Source organism: Micrasema longulum, unplaced genomic scaffold (genome assembly GCF_059751315.1).
Source record: "Micrasema longulum isolate JH-2025_06_02 unplaced genomic scaffold, ASM5975131v1 h1tg000218l, whole genome shotgun sequence".
NCBI lineage: Eukaryota > Metazoa > Arthropoda > Insecta > Trichoptera > Brachycentridae > Micrasema > Micrasema longulum.
In genome coordinates this window covers 190,602-207,559 of record NW_028277423.1, presented here as the reverse complement: position 1 = coordinate 207,559, position 16,958 = coordinate 190,602, and the positions used below count along the sequence as shown (strand labels likewise).

The 16,958-nt window shown below is 30.6% G+C and overlaps 2 protein-coding genes across 3 annotated transcripts in view; one reads left to right on the top strand and one right to left on the bottom strand.

Moving 5' to 3' along the window:
* Positions 1-1,414: 1,414 nt before the first annotated feature.
* mRpS6 (mitochondrial ribosomal protein S6) lies at positions 1,415-2,182 on the top strand. Its single transcript, XM_088243594.1, has 2 exons — positions 1,415-1,636; positions 1,711-2,182. The coding sequence occupies exons 1-2, from the start codon at positions 1,592-1,594 to the stop codon at positions 2,116-2,118; spliced, it is 453 nt and encodes a 150-aa protein (XP_088099720.1). The 5' UTR covers positions 1,415-1,591; the 3' UTR covers positions 2,119-2,182.
* A 3,211-nt stretch (positions 2,183-5,393) lies between these two features.
* The window catches only part of Chd64 (transgelin calponin-3), a 66,387-nt gene continuing 54,822 nt past the window's right edge, over positions 5,394-16,958 (bottom strand). Inside the window, exons 1-4 of one of the 2 annotated variants that reach the window (XM_088243593.1) lie at positions 12,356-12,454; positions 9,092-9,228; positions 7,059-7,263; positions 5,394-6,173 (exon numbers count right to left, since the gene is read on the bottom strand). In XM_088243593.1, coding sequence (XP_088099719.1) covers positions 6,003-6,173; positions 7,059-7,263; positions 9,092-9,228; positions 12,356-12,385 — 543 coding nt within the window. In that variant the 5' untranslated portion in view covers positions 12,386-12,454 and the 3' untranslated portion in view covers positions 5,394-6,002. Of the gene's footprint in view, positions 6,174-7,058; positions 7,264-9,091; positions 9,229-12,355; positions 12,455-16,958 lie in introns of those variants that run through there. The other variant, XM_088243592.1, reaches the window with a different exon arrangement.

Below are 16,958 nucleotides of genomic sequence, written 5' to 3'. Positions count from 1 at the left end.
TTCCAGGATTACATTATAAAATTATATACTCAAAAAAATGAGGCTTTTTTAAATTTGATCTTATTGACAAGTACACGTTTATATTATTTGGTAAGCTGTGGTTATTACAAAGCAGTGTTAGCTGAGGCTTTTTCATATGCCTTCCTTTCTGCTTATCTTGATTTTTTAGCTGTCCTTTATTAAAAAATGTCTGATGAAGCGCTATTTTTTCAAAAAGAGAAAAAAAACATTTTTAAAAAATAAATATTAAGATTTTTCCCTTTCAGCTTTCGATCGTTTAAATTTCCCGTTTCTTTTATTTTCGAATAAGTATAGGCATTATTGGTGTGTATAAAAGAAATAAAGGTTCTTTTGAAAAGTGATAATTTATGTACATATTTTGTTGTGATTATACAAAATTATAAACAACGCATGATAGCAATAAATCATGAAATCAATGAGAAAGGTAAGTTTTAAAACAATGTGAATTTATACTACGCAGATGTCCTCATAAAAAATTATGTAAAGACCGTATGACATAAGTCTATAGTTATTTAGACTTCGATATTTATTTCTCAAACCAACTTCTACGTCACGTAGAGAATTTGCTTTTTGTATATGCGTATAGCATTCACGAACAGCATCCAGGTCTTTCTGTTGGTCACCGATAGCTACTAATATTCGTCTTTCCAAGTCGAGTCTATGTCCAGGTTCTGACATTGACTGTGGGCAGATTATCAGCAGAGGACGTCCAGGAAGTCGAGATTCTGGTGCTTTGTAAAATAGGGAGTGGCCCAGCCAAGCAGGTCACCTCCGTTTTTGAGTGCTTAAGTTCTATTTTAAAACATTAGAAAATTTCAAACTCATTTGATATTTGCAGAAACATTGCTAATTTTCAGAAGCTACAAATATTTTGGATTCAAGTCCCAAGATGTCAAATTGTAAATGTTATTTATCTTTTCGTTATAAAACATGAAAATAATTGGCAGTGGGAAAAAATCTACACCGGTTCTATATTTTTTTTATTTCATGTGATGTTGGGTAGACACCAAACGATCAAATTCATTATGGTTCTTACTTGTCCATCTACGGGATTCTGCCACGTCTGATTAGCCATACCACGTTTTTTTTTATGCCCAATAAACTATGTTATCCTGGATTCTTTTCAAACCTTTGCAATATCAACATTTTACTTCCTACCAATATCACAACATTACCATCCTGTCCTCACCTAAAACATTGTAGCTAATTAAATTAATTTGTTAACATAAACTTATGTATACATAACTTGCCAACATAAAAATGTGAAAATATATCAAAATAAAAAAAAACAAATAAATCAAAACCTACAATTGCCTAGAACACCCCGGTACCAAAAAAAGCCACAAAAAAATAAAGAAGAAGAAAAAGACCAAACTCACACTTCGAGGTTATACCGTGGTTATACCAACATAACGACAGCAATCACATCGCACTGACAGTTTGGAACTATTTTGGAATTTACTTTGTATAACCTATAACCTAAACCTCACCTGGAATCAAAAAATAAAAAAATAGAATTTGTTTTGAATTATAATATCATAATTCAACGCCGTTGAATAAAATTCTTGAAATGCCGACTTACGAATTGAATCTTATGATTCGAGCTGTGTCAAAGGTATAAATTTGTGAATATTTTTTATATTAACTATTTTTTCAGTTATTTATAATAAATATTTTTTTAATTTTTAGCCAGAACTTTGCGTAATTTTAAAAAGAGCTGCGGAAAGTATATTCAACAAACATGGTCTCATACGCGCAATAGAAAACTTGGGGAGAAGAAACATACCATTCAAAACTAGTGCCCATGGGGTATGTTTCAAGGAAGCTCATTACTATATTATCAAGTTTGATTCTTCTACAGATTGTGTAGCCGATCTTAGCGAGGAATACAACAGAGATGTCGACCTGATAAGAAGAGTGTTTTATAAAGTGGAAGATGTTGTACAAAAGCCTTGCAAATTGCACGAAGAGATTAAACCTCCTGCTTACCGAGCAGATGTACAGAAAATGATTGAAATAGGTAAAAAACAACAAAATCCATTTACGTATAAATTTAAATACAATTCGGGTATGGATTATTACCCATTTAATAAATAATTTAATATTAATAATGTGTTAGTTAATAGTTTCAAATAATTTAATAAATCTTGTTTTTAATGCATCTCTAGTTTCATTTGCCATCGTGATTGTACTGGTAAATAATTGTACTTGTTTCGATTTATATTATGTATTGGCAACTCTTGGTGGAATTCTATTGTAACATACCATTCTGCGGTGGACCAGTCTGAAGATGCCCGTTGGAGGGGGAAACCGCTAATTAGTCAAATAAATAAGCGGAAGTGTACCAAGCATTTTTTATTGATTACTTATATTCAAATTTGTTATTATACAATTCTATATGTATTAATGGAACAAAAAATATTCTTTTGAAATTAATATCGCACCATTGATAAAATAGAGTTTCAACTCAAAAAATTAGAACATACAAGATTGTAAAATAAAACATAACAATGTAAAAGAAGTACGGTTAATCAGTTAACTGAAAAAATAACAAATTTATAATTTTAGTTTTCACAGTGGTTTTTGACAATGAGGAAGATCTGTGTCTCTTTTTATTTGTTAATAGAATATTAAACTAAGCAGATATTTTTATATATTGTATTATCAGCGCTATGATTTCTTAAAGTTTTGTATTTCTGAAATAACACTGCGTGAGACGTCAGGTTGTTCTATGACAGTTCTTCAAATTGGTTTGTTTACGGTGACCAAATCGGATATCCTTCAATGCTCTCATATCATTGGACGGTTCATATGAACCATTGACGTCATTCAAAGTAGTGCGTTTTTATTAAAATATATAATTTTTTTTGTACATTTTTAAGAAATTTTACTGTAAAATTTAATGCTCAAAGTTTTACAGCGCGCAAGAAAACATTTTTTGTATCCAATTTTCCGTAGGGCTGACGTTAATTAACTTTCACAACTCTTATCACGCGGCGTTCTTTGAGGTAAGAGTACAACGATTTTTGAGATGGATTGTAACTAAATTTTATTGGAGGTGCAATAATATCTTGTAAGTAAATTTGATAAAATTCATTCAATTTAGTTAGCTATTTTAGTTCCTGAAAACATTTTTTTTACTGCACTGCTTATTGGCTTAGTTTGATAAAATAAACATTTTTAATATTTAGACTAGTTATAGTTTAGATTATTTATTATTATTGTGTTATTTTATTTTGTTTTTTGTCGGCCCCATGGTGTAGTGTAATGCAAGAGGTCTCGGGTTTGATTCCCGGCATGGTTGATGTGAAATATTAATTTAAAACTGTTTTAACACTAGAATATTTCATAGTCCCTGGACTGGCACATGAAGCATAAGACTGATCACCTTACCTTCATGTAACAAAAATCAAGATATGCTGCGATTGGTATATCAATGTAGTGCCCTATGCACTATTAGGTGTGGATAGGGAGAAGAAATGTTTTATTTTTCACAAACTTTCAAAATGAAGATGACATTATCTATAATGTCATAATTATCATACAAGTCAGGTTTTATTTAAAATATTGACGATAAAAAGGCTAAGTAAATGATGCGCCACAATAGCTGAAGTTAAGTTATAGTTCTGTCAAAATTTTTATTTGCGTAGTATGAGATGGATATTGGATGTAAATTTTGGTATTTACGTCAAAAACCCTCTTGTACAACGTTCGTGAACTCAATGTCAAAATCAAATTACACAAAATAACACTTTTTATGAATTATCTTTTAAATTAACATTAAAATCAGTTTTTGGTATTAATCCTACATATTTATTCAATGTTTGAATTTGCTGTTTACCATATTCATGTGACATATATATTTTTTTTAAATTATTATGTTTCTGCCTATGTTTGTGTTAACTAATTATTCGTCCTAACTCAATAAAGGACCTTTTTGAAATGAATTAAAATAGCTTTTTATTTAAAGTGTAAAAAAGTTTCACACTGATGTTTATTATTCTGGGTTTTTATACCATGTTTGAAACACACTTTTTGCAGACATTTCAGAATAAATTGTGACATCAATATCTGCATCTCAGTAAATTGTGTAACTCAGTAAAGGTGCGTAGAAATCTAGGAAATTTTACTTTCAAACATACTCCTACTAAATTTGCAAAACAAAATAAAAAAATCTTTACAGCCTTTGATAAATATTTTATTTGAACATTGGTACGAATAAATGCATACACTAGATGCGGCACTTACCATCCATCTTGTGTTCCGCTCATTGAGGTTTCTGCTCTTGACTGGTACATATTTATTTATTTTATTTATTAATTTACACGCCCTATGGGCTTTTACATATTTTAGAAATTACATTTAAGTGCAGCAGTGAAACATGAGTATGTAAATTTAGTTAAAATTAAAGATAACATAAGAAAAGCTAAAAGATACAATAATAAATAAAAATCAGGAAATGTACCAACATAGGTATATGGTACATAGAAAAATATTTTAAAAATTTACATATGAAAACATACACACATACATATACATACATATAAGTTTATACATTATTATAGAGATACATGAGAAAAAAAAAATAGTAAATAAAGAAAAATATTAAGAAATTTTACACAAATTAATTTATAACCTTTTGACAAATGAATTTAAATTTGAACTCAACATTAATCAGATGAAATATTACATGACGACCTTACAATATTTTTATATAACGCTAACGGGTTTTCAAAACCATTTTTTTTTTAAATAGAAAAAAGCTGCCCAAAAAAATATGATAATGATAAGTTTTAGTCAGTGCGTCTCCCTACCATGCAAGATGTCTTGGGTTCGATTCCCGACATGGTTGATTTGTTTAAAAGGGTGTTTGAAACTAGAATATTTCATAGTCCCTGGACTGGTGCCTAAAGCGTAAGATATCATCCTACCTTCATGTAACAAAGATGATCAAGATACACTGCGATTGGTGTACCAATTTAGTGCCCTATGCACCATTTAATAATGAGTCGCGAGACATGGAAACTATGTTTTAAAGAAAACCCTACACAATCACAAACTTCGTATTTTTATTGTAGTTATATTATCATTGTTGTTTTTTTTCATGTTTTAAATTGATAATAATATATAAGTCTCAACATTTTAATTTAAAAAAATGGATACAACATTCAAACCAAAAATTTATGTAAAGCTGAAAACTTACATAATCTGTGTGATTAATTTTTAAAATATTCTTTTTGGTATAGTAATATAAAGTATTATAAAAATAAAAATGAACACATTTTTGCTCTACTTATGCTTCGGTAACTTTGCATGTCAACTATTTTTCTTTATAAGGGCAATGTCAATTCATGGTAAAAATAAAACACATATTGATAATATTAAATACTTTATTTATAAGACTGAAGAGGAATGTAAGACATTTCTATGGGAACCATGTTAATGGACCTAACAATGTTGCGTTGCATCAAATACAATCAATCTTACATAAAAACAGTAAATACTGTTCACCTAACAATGTCGCAATAACCTTAACGCCTATATAACTAGATTTTGTTACTGAAATAACTATTGGTCTCACGGAAGTAGTATTTCACAGTAATTTTAGCACCAAAATTTTTGTATTTTTTTTTTCAAGTTTTGATAACCAACTTAAACAATAATATAAATTATTCTGTAAAACAAAACTTTATACAAAACAATTACCGTTAATTTAGGCTTATATCTAAAATTATTGACATGGAATGCATTTCTCAATGCAATTGGCACAGAGCTGGGTAATAATATCGCGAGTTGGAGTATAAATCATAAAAAAATAAATTGGATAAAAAGCTCTTAGAATTGACAGTGTAAAAATATATAAACATACCCAGAACATATTTTTTTACTCAAAATATAAAGCGCAGTTCAATTACACAAGTTTTGAAACAATCGAATTCAAAAGGTATAATTAAAATGAAGAATAATTTGAGAAGATGTGTTCACATGTGCCGAGTATTTCCAAAGTTGATGCCACTCTGGTTGGCTCCCTTGTTGGAGCCGTACTGAAGGGAAATGACTCCCTGCCCCGCTCTCATCTGCTCATCACTAAAGTTCCTCACATTCTTGTCTGCCTCTTTTGGTCCAATGGAAGGTTTACCAAAGTTTCCAGCCTGAAATGAAACAATAAATAAAATAAAATTACAGTTGAATTAATTTTAATCATTAAATCAGGTTGTGGTCCCGTGAGCAGTGTTACGAACCAGAGTTTAGAGGTCTGAGGTGTACTCACTCAGCCTCAACTTTTTTTTACTACTTGTAGAAAATGACCATCAAAATTGAAATATTGTAAATTATAAGAATGCAGATATTTATTTTTTATTTAAATTTTTTTATTTGTAAGCTGTAAAGGAGAAGAAAATAAATACTTGATTTTATAATCTGTGAAATGAACAGGCATATTATAAAAATAATATTATATTGATCAAAATATTTTGAGACATTTCTCCTTGTATTTTGTACACAAATGAGAATAAAAATGTCTAGTTTTATCTCAATTTTGGCAAAGGACGAATTTTCTATAAAACCAAGAATGATGGATACAAAGACTGGTATTTCATAAATATACGGAATTCTGGTTGAGCTAGCAATGCTCCCTGCTTGACACTTCCAAAAAATGCAGACTATCCGCCTACTTTAGCTCTCCCCGCCCTTGTCTCATTCTTCATACCATGCATCACATTTAAAAACGGTTTTGCTGAGCACTATATTAACATGATCAGTTTGGTTTCTGTACAAATATGTATTTCTTTAAACTAACCATATGTTCATTATTTACATTAAAAAAATATATATTAAAAACATGCAAATGATAAAAATTATAATTGTAAAATTAAAACCAAAATGATTGAAGAACAAAAAACAATCTAAATTTTAATACATTTATTTACAGTCGAGAGTACCTAATGACTTCTGAATTTGATTATATGGATATTTTATGGTTTTTGTAATACATAATATGAGATAATGGTTTATTATGGAAATATTTGGTAATTTACCTTCCTGCCTAAGGACTGGAGGCAGATAACAACGGAGTTGAGGTTCTGGCGTTCCCACAAGTCTACAGTTTGGAAGGTCTCCTGGGGAGGAACTCCTAGCCCTTTGGCAACTTCTAGGAAGGCGTTTATATTCTCCATACACTTGAAGGCCATTTTGGATTCATTGATTTTCTTAACTGATCCCTCTTTGATGTTGTTCACCAGCCTAAATTAAAAGTTTTTTTTTTTTTTAAATATACATAATTTTCCTATATGTAAAATAACGTATACAGCAATTGGTGGACAAATATAGCATTAGATGGAGATAGGGCACAGAAGAAATGAAGAAATGAAGAAATTCCAATAACCTAATAAGAAGCTATGTACATAATAATTACATACATTTAGCAGTTATTTTCACTATTGCAATTTTATGAACATTGCAGAAAACCGAAAACAAATATATTTTAGTCAAATAATCAGAAATTATAAAGACGCAAGTTGATTAATAAAGTCACTCTTTTTTCAGTGAACCCTCTAAAATTTATTTACATTGTAACGATTAATAATAATAATAATATTAACTGTTTCTTAATGTTTCTTAAACAGATGAAAATCAAACAAAAATATATATTGTCAAATCGTGATCGTAGAACAACGCGGATGTGCGAAAAATGCAATGTCAATTTTCTTTTTTATTTGATCTTGAAAAGGTTTTATAAAGGCTTTATATTCCAGGTTCGAAACAAATAAAATATATGTAACTAACTGTAAGTACCAAAGGATATACTTTTGTACTTATCATATAAAAATTTAACCGCTCTCACGTAAAGTTGAAGAAAATCACATGCGTCCTTGTTCTACGATCATGACAAAATGATTCTTGTAGATGGGGGTCAGAGATTAATAAGCTCATGACGTCACTGCGACCTGTGTAGAACTACATTTGGTGAGGATGACCAATATTGGATAAAAAAAATTTTAATTAATAAATACAGCATACTATTAAAACCTTAATATTTTTAAGACTGGATTGGTGTCATGATACAGATTCTAAGAATAGTATATAGATACAAAATAAATAACTGCAGTTTAAAACATCACACTTATGTATACAATATTGCATAATATTTTAATTTATAATATATGTCACATTCCTAAGAAACAACTATGACATAAGTAAATATATCATCTGACTATATTTCAAGGTTTGTATAAATGTGGTATAATTGAGTTATTCTGTGACTGGGGTAAATAAATAAGGACAATATTTACAAAGCCCGTTCGGAAAAATGGAAACATAATGCATAGATACAATATGCTCATGTTATTACTTATTTTAGACCATTCTCAATGTTACGGAATAGATATTCAAAACATTGTTCTCTTATTTTATGAATATCTCATTACACGCCAGTCAAATGTAAATGGCGACGGAATAGGTACCTAGTTAAGATCGGCCCAAAAGCTTTTCAAAAGCACGGAGATTTCATTTTTTTTTTTTGTCTTAAAATAGTACAAACATAATAAATGAATGTCCTAATATTAACTTATATCTAATTATTATTTAAACATATACTAATTATTAACATTTCTAAACAATATACGTACACTTAGAAAAAAAATTTCTATAAAGCTAACACGAATAAGATTACTTTTTAAAAACTAACTTATCTGCTAAACAAATGTTTTTTTTAACTGACATTTAAATGAAATAATATTTTTTTGCTCTCTTATTTCTAATGGCATTTCCTTATAATATAACTGTATAGCTCGGTGCATCAACGAGTTCTGTGTATTTGTTTTCCTACGAAATGGTAGTCTTACTTCATGTTTATTTCTTGTTTTATATACGTGTTCACATTGATTAGAAAAAACCTTTTAAGTCAACTCTTTTGAGGTATAACCATTAATCATTTTATGAACAAAAAACATTACATTAAAATATATTAGTTCACGTACTGTCATAATTTTTGCTAGTTTCAGCATCAACTTTATTGATTAGCAGTAGTTTGTTTATGTTTTTAGTATCAAAGAAAAATATAAATACTCACCGACAGAGAAGAGTTCCATCCTTAAGTACTTCGTAGAAGTTGTCCATATCTCCCGAGAGGTTTTCGGGTTCTCCTGTGATAGCTTTGATCCATTCTAAACATTCTTGTGCCAATTCCTCACTGTATTTGCTGTTGATCTGATGACAAATAGAAAAATAACATTATAATGTGTGAAACAACATAATTACGAGAAAATAATGTATTGCATTCTCTTTTACATGATTTAGATTAACAAAACTCGTCTTTTAAGATATTCTTATTTTAAATACTCAAAAGTACAAAAAATATCTGATTATTCTGAATTATTGGCTAAAATAGTTAATAAATTAATCAATTCATATTAGAAATTCTGCATGTTGCTCGTTTTTCCCTCTTGTCGCTTCCTGAGTACCTTCTACATACATGATTGTTTATAATATTATTATTTCCTAAACAGGAAGTCTTAATGTTGATGTCACTTCACATCTGGTATATTTTTTTCGAGTAAAATTTTGTATTGAAGCTGAAATTTACTGTACCTATTGATTCTAAATTAGCATACAATTTTTTAAATTCCTCTTGTGATTGTTTATTTAATATAAAATCTTTTCAGGTGATAAGATACATAAAAATCTATGGTATTGAGTAAAAAATTAATACAAAATATACCTAAATATAATGTTTATTTTATTAATTCATTTTTTATAGAATAAACGGGTTGCTGTCCCGTGGGTAGAGTCGCTGACTCACGGATCAGAGGCCCGAGGTTTGAACTCGTTCCTTGATTCCCATTCTCTAATAGAGAGTTATTTACAACTAGTAGAAAATGGCCCCCAAAATGGAGATATTTGGGTAAATTATTAGAACGTAATATTCCGTAAATAAAGGAATAAAACGTTATAAAAAAATAGCGACAAGAAGATCGTAAAAGTAACCCAGTACAGGCCCGGGTACAGATTACACAGAAAGAAAGGACGTATTTAAAATATTTTTTTGAAAAGTGATAAAAATAATTAATTCGGGAAATAAAGTTAAAAATTGCAAAAACACTTGTCTATCAATGACTAATAATTTCCGCTGTAATTAGTACTGGATACCTAGTACAACCAAATACCTACCACTGATAACTATTTGATGAAAAAATGCTTGCAAATATTTCGGCGGATGTGCTACATAAGTGTCAGTACCTCTACAAGTATGTAGGTAAGTACTATTAGGTTAGGAACGAAGCTGATAAATGTGACAAACAGCAAATTACATTTTACGCCGATAAGCCTGTATGTATAACGTGAATCTATGTACAAGATAGGTACAAATTGATGTGCAAAAGGATAATAAAAAAAACTGTTTACCCCCCTAAAAACATAAATAAGTTCTTCTGGCACAATCATGAAGGGACAGTAAGAAATTAATCGTAAAAAAACAACTTGAATTTTAATCTAACGAAAAATTTGATATTTTTTGCGTGAAATTCCGTCTGTCAGGGCTGGGCGGTATTCTCAAGAGAGGAGCATTTCGTTGAGAGGATAGAAGGTGGGATTTATTTTGTAGCGGTTATCAGAGGATTGCAATCTAGAAAATTTTACCAAAAGATAAAAAAAATTACGTTTCCGTTATATTTTTTTATGCTCTTGTTTTTTCCACTGGGCAGGATAAGACAAGGACATTAATTTGAACCATTGAAATAGAGTAGAAACTGGAGTAGAATGACCTTTTTAGACCCCGAAAACAGTTTCGGATATAGTGGGAACGATCTAACAGTTTAGTAAAAAAAAAAAAGCATTTTTTTTTCAATATTTTATGTCGAATAAATTTTATCGGTGACTGTAAAAATGCGAAACACAAACATAGCTATAATTATTATCTTGCGTCACCACTGTGTTCTTATCGCGATGCGGTATTTATTATTTTTTATTGTAGCGAAATAAGGTTTTTAAATAAATATATTTATATTTAATGATTAATAATAGTTATAAGTTGAAACTATTCAAGTCCCACCGTTTTGGCAAAACATCTTACAATAATTTTAACTATTTTAGACAATTATTTTTAGGTAGGTACTGCTTTAGATTAGTCATACCCAGCGAATAGTCAATATTTGCGTTCATGTGATTTACCCAAATATTTCGATTTATGGACCATTTTCAACTAGTCGTAAGTAACTGCGATAGAAAATGAGAATCCTTGTGGTACAGCGGGGTTCGATTTGAAAACTTAAGACTACGATCCACAAATCCGCGTCACTAGTGGTAATTTTTATGGGTGTTTATTTAACAATTGTAGTCAGCATTACTTTACAGGTTATTATTATTATTCCATTACGTAATGTAGGCTGTGAAGGAAAAATAATATGACGAATTAAAAGTTAATGAATAGAAAGCAGATAGCTGCTAAGCTGCCGATATGTACAGAAAAATAAGTCCATATTATGTGCAGAAGCCGTATTCAGCAAGCAAATTGCCATACTGATGGATGAATTTATAATGAACGGGAAATTGGATAGAAAAAAGTTTTTTTGCGCGCCGTAAAAAATAGAGCATTAAATGGCAAGTCAAAGTTTCTTAAAAATGTACGAAAAAAATTCATATATTTTAATAAAAACGGACTACCTTAACGACTTCATTGGTTCAAATGAATAAACCAATGATAAGAGAACTATGAAAGATATCCGGTTTACTTACCGCCGATGGACCAATCGGCAGAACTGACCTTAAATAAGCGGAAGAGAACCTATGACGTAAAATGCGGAGTCATTGCAGAAATACAAAACTTAAAAAAATCATTAAGTCTATTGACAAACAAAAAAACACTAAACTTCCTCATTGCATTTGTACAGCCACCTGGGTGCATAAAATTGTACACCCCTGGGCCAATATTACAATGGGAAGTTAAAATATAAATTAAATGTATCTACAAAGTAAAATCAAGTTTTCTGTATTAAAAATAGAATATGTATACAATTTTCTTTCTATACATTTTCGATTACTGGGTATGAAGATACTTTGAATTTTCATACAAACTTACACAAAATAGCGTCTGTAATCGCGGCCCTGGTAGAAATAATGATATATAAAAGAATGGGTAATAATTGTATTATTTAAGGTATAAGAATCGCAAAAATCGCTTTTGAACCTTCTGTGTTTCAAGGAAGTGGTTCGATTTAGAAGGGTCCCAAATTATGGGTAAATAAAACAGTATTCTAATATGCTGCGGCAAAAGTAGTGTATCATCATCAATATAATATGTAAGTCAATAAAAATAGCTTGTTAGAGCAGTTTACTTTACCTTGGTTTGGTAAGTATTGTTGTTCGGCATTTTGGAAAACTGCACGTGACAAGTTAGAAAATAATATAATACGAACCAGTCCCTTGGGAATATGTGTTACTAATGAAAACCGAATCTGTTATCATTTTGATAACAACAGAAAATGCTAAAATGATTAATCATCACTGTCGTAATATTCTCGAAATATTCACAGAGCCGGTGAAGAGTATTAAAAAAAATAATTAATAAGTAACATTCAATGAAACCAGTTTTTACACAGAGAAACGCGTAAAAAAAGTATACCAAAAAAAATAACAATGTTGGATAGGTTTCTTGTATAAAAATCCATTCGGGATTCCAGTTTTCAGATTTCCAATTTCCAAATTCCAGATTTCCAAACTGCAAAAAAATCGTTTGTTTCTATTCGCATTTTTTGAGTGCCAATCTCCACTTACTGATTTTACTTATTCGACTTTAAAAACAAATAAAATGTCGTTTGTAAATTTTGCAGAATGGTCTATTGAACATACAAGAACTAGGGCAGCGCTGTCATAATAAATAAATACATATTGCTTTAAAAAAATTACAGATAACTGAACATGTAAAAGATACTGCTTTGACTAGATATACTATACAACTTCTGAAAATCGATTAGATGTGAAAATGACTAACATTAGGCAGAACGGTGAATATTAGTGTGTAAAGTGATAAATTGAAAACCAACCAATGACAGGTCATCAGCCCTGTAAATGCCTAGAATTCCACATTGCCCAATAATTCCTTCATTCGGCTGAGATATTTTTTTCATATTTTTATGTTTCATAGTTCGCTCCTGAAAGTAAAATGTTAAATAAACACTAATCCTTTCAATGCAATGATGTATCAGAATATTCGTAGATACCAGTGCCTGTCGATAACGTATCATTTATTAGGAACAATAATTTAGTAATATATGTCAATTAGACACCAGTTTTACGTTGAAATACCAAAAGAAGAATTTGGTTTATCGATTAACGATTTGGATTTTATTTCCAATGAAACGATGCGTGTATAACTTTATCAGATAATGTTAATTATTTATCAGTTAACTCTCGCTTGCTATCGCGAGATTGTTCGGTGGACTGATTTCGATTGAAATGTAACATGTTACCTTCAATTGAAAACCTATTGTCTTAAAAATGTCAAAAATGTCACAAATACATTTTATTTAATATTTAAATATATACATGAAAATTAATAACTGTGCAACAATGTAATTGTGTATTTGCGTGTATTAATAATAAAATAAAAATATGTTCAAATTCTATACAGTGCATCAAAAGTATACCCATGATTTCATTTCATTACAACAAAATATATAAAAAATATTGGTTTTACACTCTACTGAAAAATAGTTCGTTTGTGACATTTAAAGTTTTTAAAACAAGGTTTTCAATTATTTTATTGTTTTATGTTGGTATATAAACCGCAAATAATAATAAGAATAGATCTTTTCTAAAATCCCTTTTTTCCAATTGATATATGAGGGTTTTAGAAGCAAACTTAGAAATGTCCATTGAAGGAGTTACTGTGATGTTTGCGAAAAACTTTGAAAAAGATTGTGAGATTTCTAATTATGCTTCACCAACCCAATGGAGAATGCTGAAAAGTTTGCGGTGGCAAGTATAATTGAAATCTGTTTTTGAAAGATTTAGAGACGGTTTTGAATTACGCTATTAGGGAGGTAGGTTTTTATGTATGGTTTATTTTGGCATCAATAACTATTTTTCCGTTTTTGGTGGAGATTTGTAAGTTTGCTTCTAATACCCTAATATAATACCCTAATATATTATATTATTTCTTTTAACAGCTACAAAGAAAATGCTAGAGCCTTAATAAGGAAGTTCAGGGGTTTAAAAAAAAAATGTTAATATTTAATAAAATAGAGAAAACTATAATTGGCCTGTAATTTTGGTTGATAAGTAAACATAGTATATTTTTATTGCAAAGGCTTTCTTATTGCTTTCTTTAAATAAATAAATATATTTAAGAACCACGCCGATAATAAGAAAGTTTTTTTGTGTTTTTCTTTTTTTTATTAAAAAAAAATAGTTTTTACATATCGTATTATCAGCGCTATGATTTTTTTAAATTGTGTATTTCTGTAATTACTCCGCATGTGACCTCAGAGGTTCTCTTCCGCTTATTATCGGTCAGTTCTGCCGATTGCTCCGTTGACGGTAAGTAAAACGGTTATCTTTCATTGTGTGGATAGAACATAAATTCAAGAATATTTTTGCACACATAAGCATGAAGACTTATCACGTTAAAAAATGATCCAGATACGCTGCAATTTGAGTACCAATGAGTACCAAAGTCAGGACGAGATGCAGGATCTCGTCCTTCATTGGTCTCTATTTTCTGCAGCCTCTTCATCTCGACATGAGGCGCAGTTTAAATATTCGCACACTTGCTCCAAATATTCTCGTCGGGGGCGCCCTCTATAATTTGTCCCCTCAGCCATTCCCTCTATGATGTGCAGGAGACCCTCATGGCGCATAATGTGGCCGATCCATCGGGCTCGCCTCTCTGAGATGGTTTTGATTAGGTGCCTACCTTCTTCGATTCTGTTGAGAACCTAGTTATTAGTGATGTGGTCTCTCCAGCAAATTCCTAATATTTTTCTGTAGCACCACATCTCGAAGGCCTTTAGTCTTTTTTTATCTCTTTCAGTAAAGCACCATGTCTCACAACCGTACATAAATATGCTCCATACATATGTCTTGGAAAGTCGTTTGCGGAGTTTTAGATTGATATTATTCGACTCAAAAATCTTTGAATTTTTGTTAAACGCAAGCCTCGCTCGGTGTATGCGACAGTCGACTTCTTTTTTTGTTCTCCCATCCCAGGTGATCCTGCTTCCAAGGTACACAAACTCTTTCGCGTTTATCAGAGTTGCTCCTGACATTACTATATTCTTTCGTTGCTCATTACGGGCCACAGTCATTACTTTGATTTTGCTCCTGTATATTTTCATATTTATTTATGACTAAATACAAGGTTTTTAAACTTAACATTTTACATTTTATTACGTATTTTATTTGTACGAAATATTCCCAATCAGCAAAAGTGCTGGTATGAGGGGATATTATATATAATAACACAATAGTTTAAATAAAAATTCAATAAAATAACATCACATATCACTCGTCACACGGGCTGTAAGAACTGTTTTATTTAAGTGTTTTTTAAGTACGTACATGTTTTGTATATTTTTTCGATCATTAGAAAGTGAATTGTAAAAATTTATTGCTGTATACAAAAAACTGTTTCTTTTTCTGTTGGTCCTAGGTTGTTTGCAAGTTAAATTATTTGATGCTCTTGTATTTATTTTATGTCTGTTGTAGTTAAAATTAAATTTAATATTTGTCTATATTTTATTATTTGTCATCTTAAATATCATATTATATGTTCAAATACATATTCGGTCAAATTACCAGACACCGCCTATCCTCTTAAACCAGAAAAAAAGTAGCTATCCTGTAATAAGGAGAATTTATGTAAAAAGGTAATCAAGAACGAAGTAGGTCTTGGAATCACACAATAAGTAGCAAAGTCTACATACAGCGAGACTCTAACTAGGAACTGTAGGTCTGTATTCAGTAAGTAGGACAGCGTGTTCCCTCGCTGTCCTTGGAAAACCAGTCACCGTTAGGGGAGGGGAGTGGTCAGTGGTGGGGGGAGGACGGGGAGCAGTCAATTTATTTATGTAATTATTAATTATTTAACTACGGAGTTTTATTTACTGGCCTTCAGCCCTAATTATAGTGGTAAATTACAGCAATGTATACCCAGGCTCGAGAAAAATCACATTTGACTATTGTGTTCTAACCGAGAATCGAACCTCGAATTTCGGATCGAAGATCGAATCGAATTTCAACTCGGGTTGTGGTGCTGTGGCTAGTGTCTCGGACTCACGGACCGAAGGTCCGTGGTTCGAATCCCACTCTACCCCAACTCGATTCCATTTTCTAATAGTGAGTTATTTACAACTCGTTGAAAATGGCCATCAAAATTAAATATTTGGGTAAATCATAAGAACGCAAATATTTCTTTTTTTAAAAAAAAAAAAAAAAAAAAAAAAAAAAAACCCGGAATCTTCCGTGTGTGAGTCAAGTGTCTTAACCACTACACCACGGACGCCATTATCAAATATCTCTATTTCAATAATATACTACTTATTACAATATTTGAGTTTGTCCAAATGTTCGTAGACAAAAGACTGGTTTTCACCCCCTCGGGGGTCATTAAGATTAATAAATTGGTCCAAGAAGAAGTTTAAAAATTGAAAAATTGTTGTTTTCAGGCGTTGCATAGTATGTAAAATAATTCAGTCAGATGAATCTCTTTACAACAATAAAGATTTCAGCTCTTTAACTTCACTAAAATCAACAAATGGAAGAATTGAAGAAATATGGATGTTCAAACATGGGTAAAATGGTGAATGTTACACAGTGTGTAAAGTGGCCACTTAAACCAGCCAATGACAGGTCATAAGCCCTGTAAATGGCTAGACTTCCATATTCCCTTATTTAAGGTATTCTCCATACCTGTTGTAATTTGTTAATATACTACTTATGTTTCA

Bases quoted from the DNA above. Each gene is read 5' to 3' on its own strand.
- mRpS6 (XM_088243594.1), top strand. From the start codon at position 1,592: ATGCCGACTTACGAATTGAATCTTATGATTCGAGCTGTGTCAAAG. The intron at 1,637-1,710 runs GTATAAATTTGT...TTTAATTTTTAG, and splicing joins TGATTCGAGCTGTGTCAAAG to CCAGAACTTTGCGTAATTTT.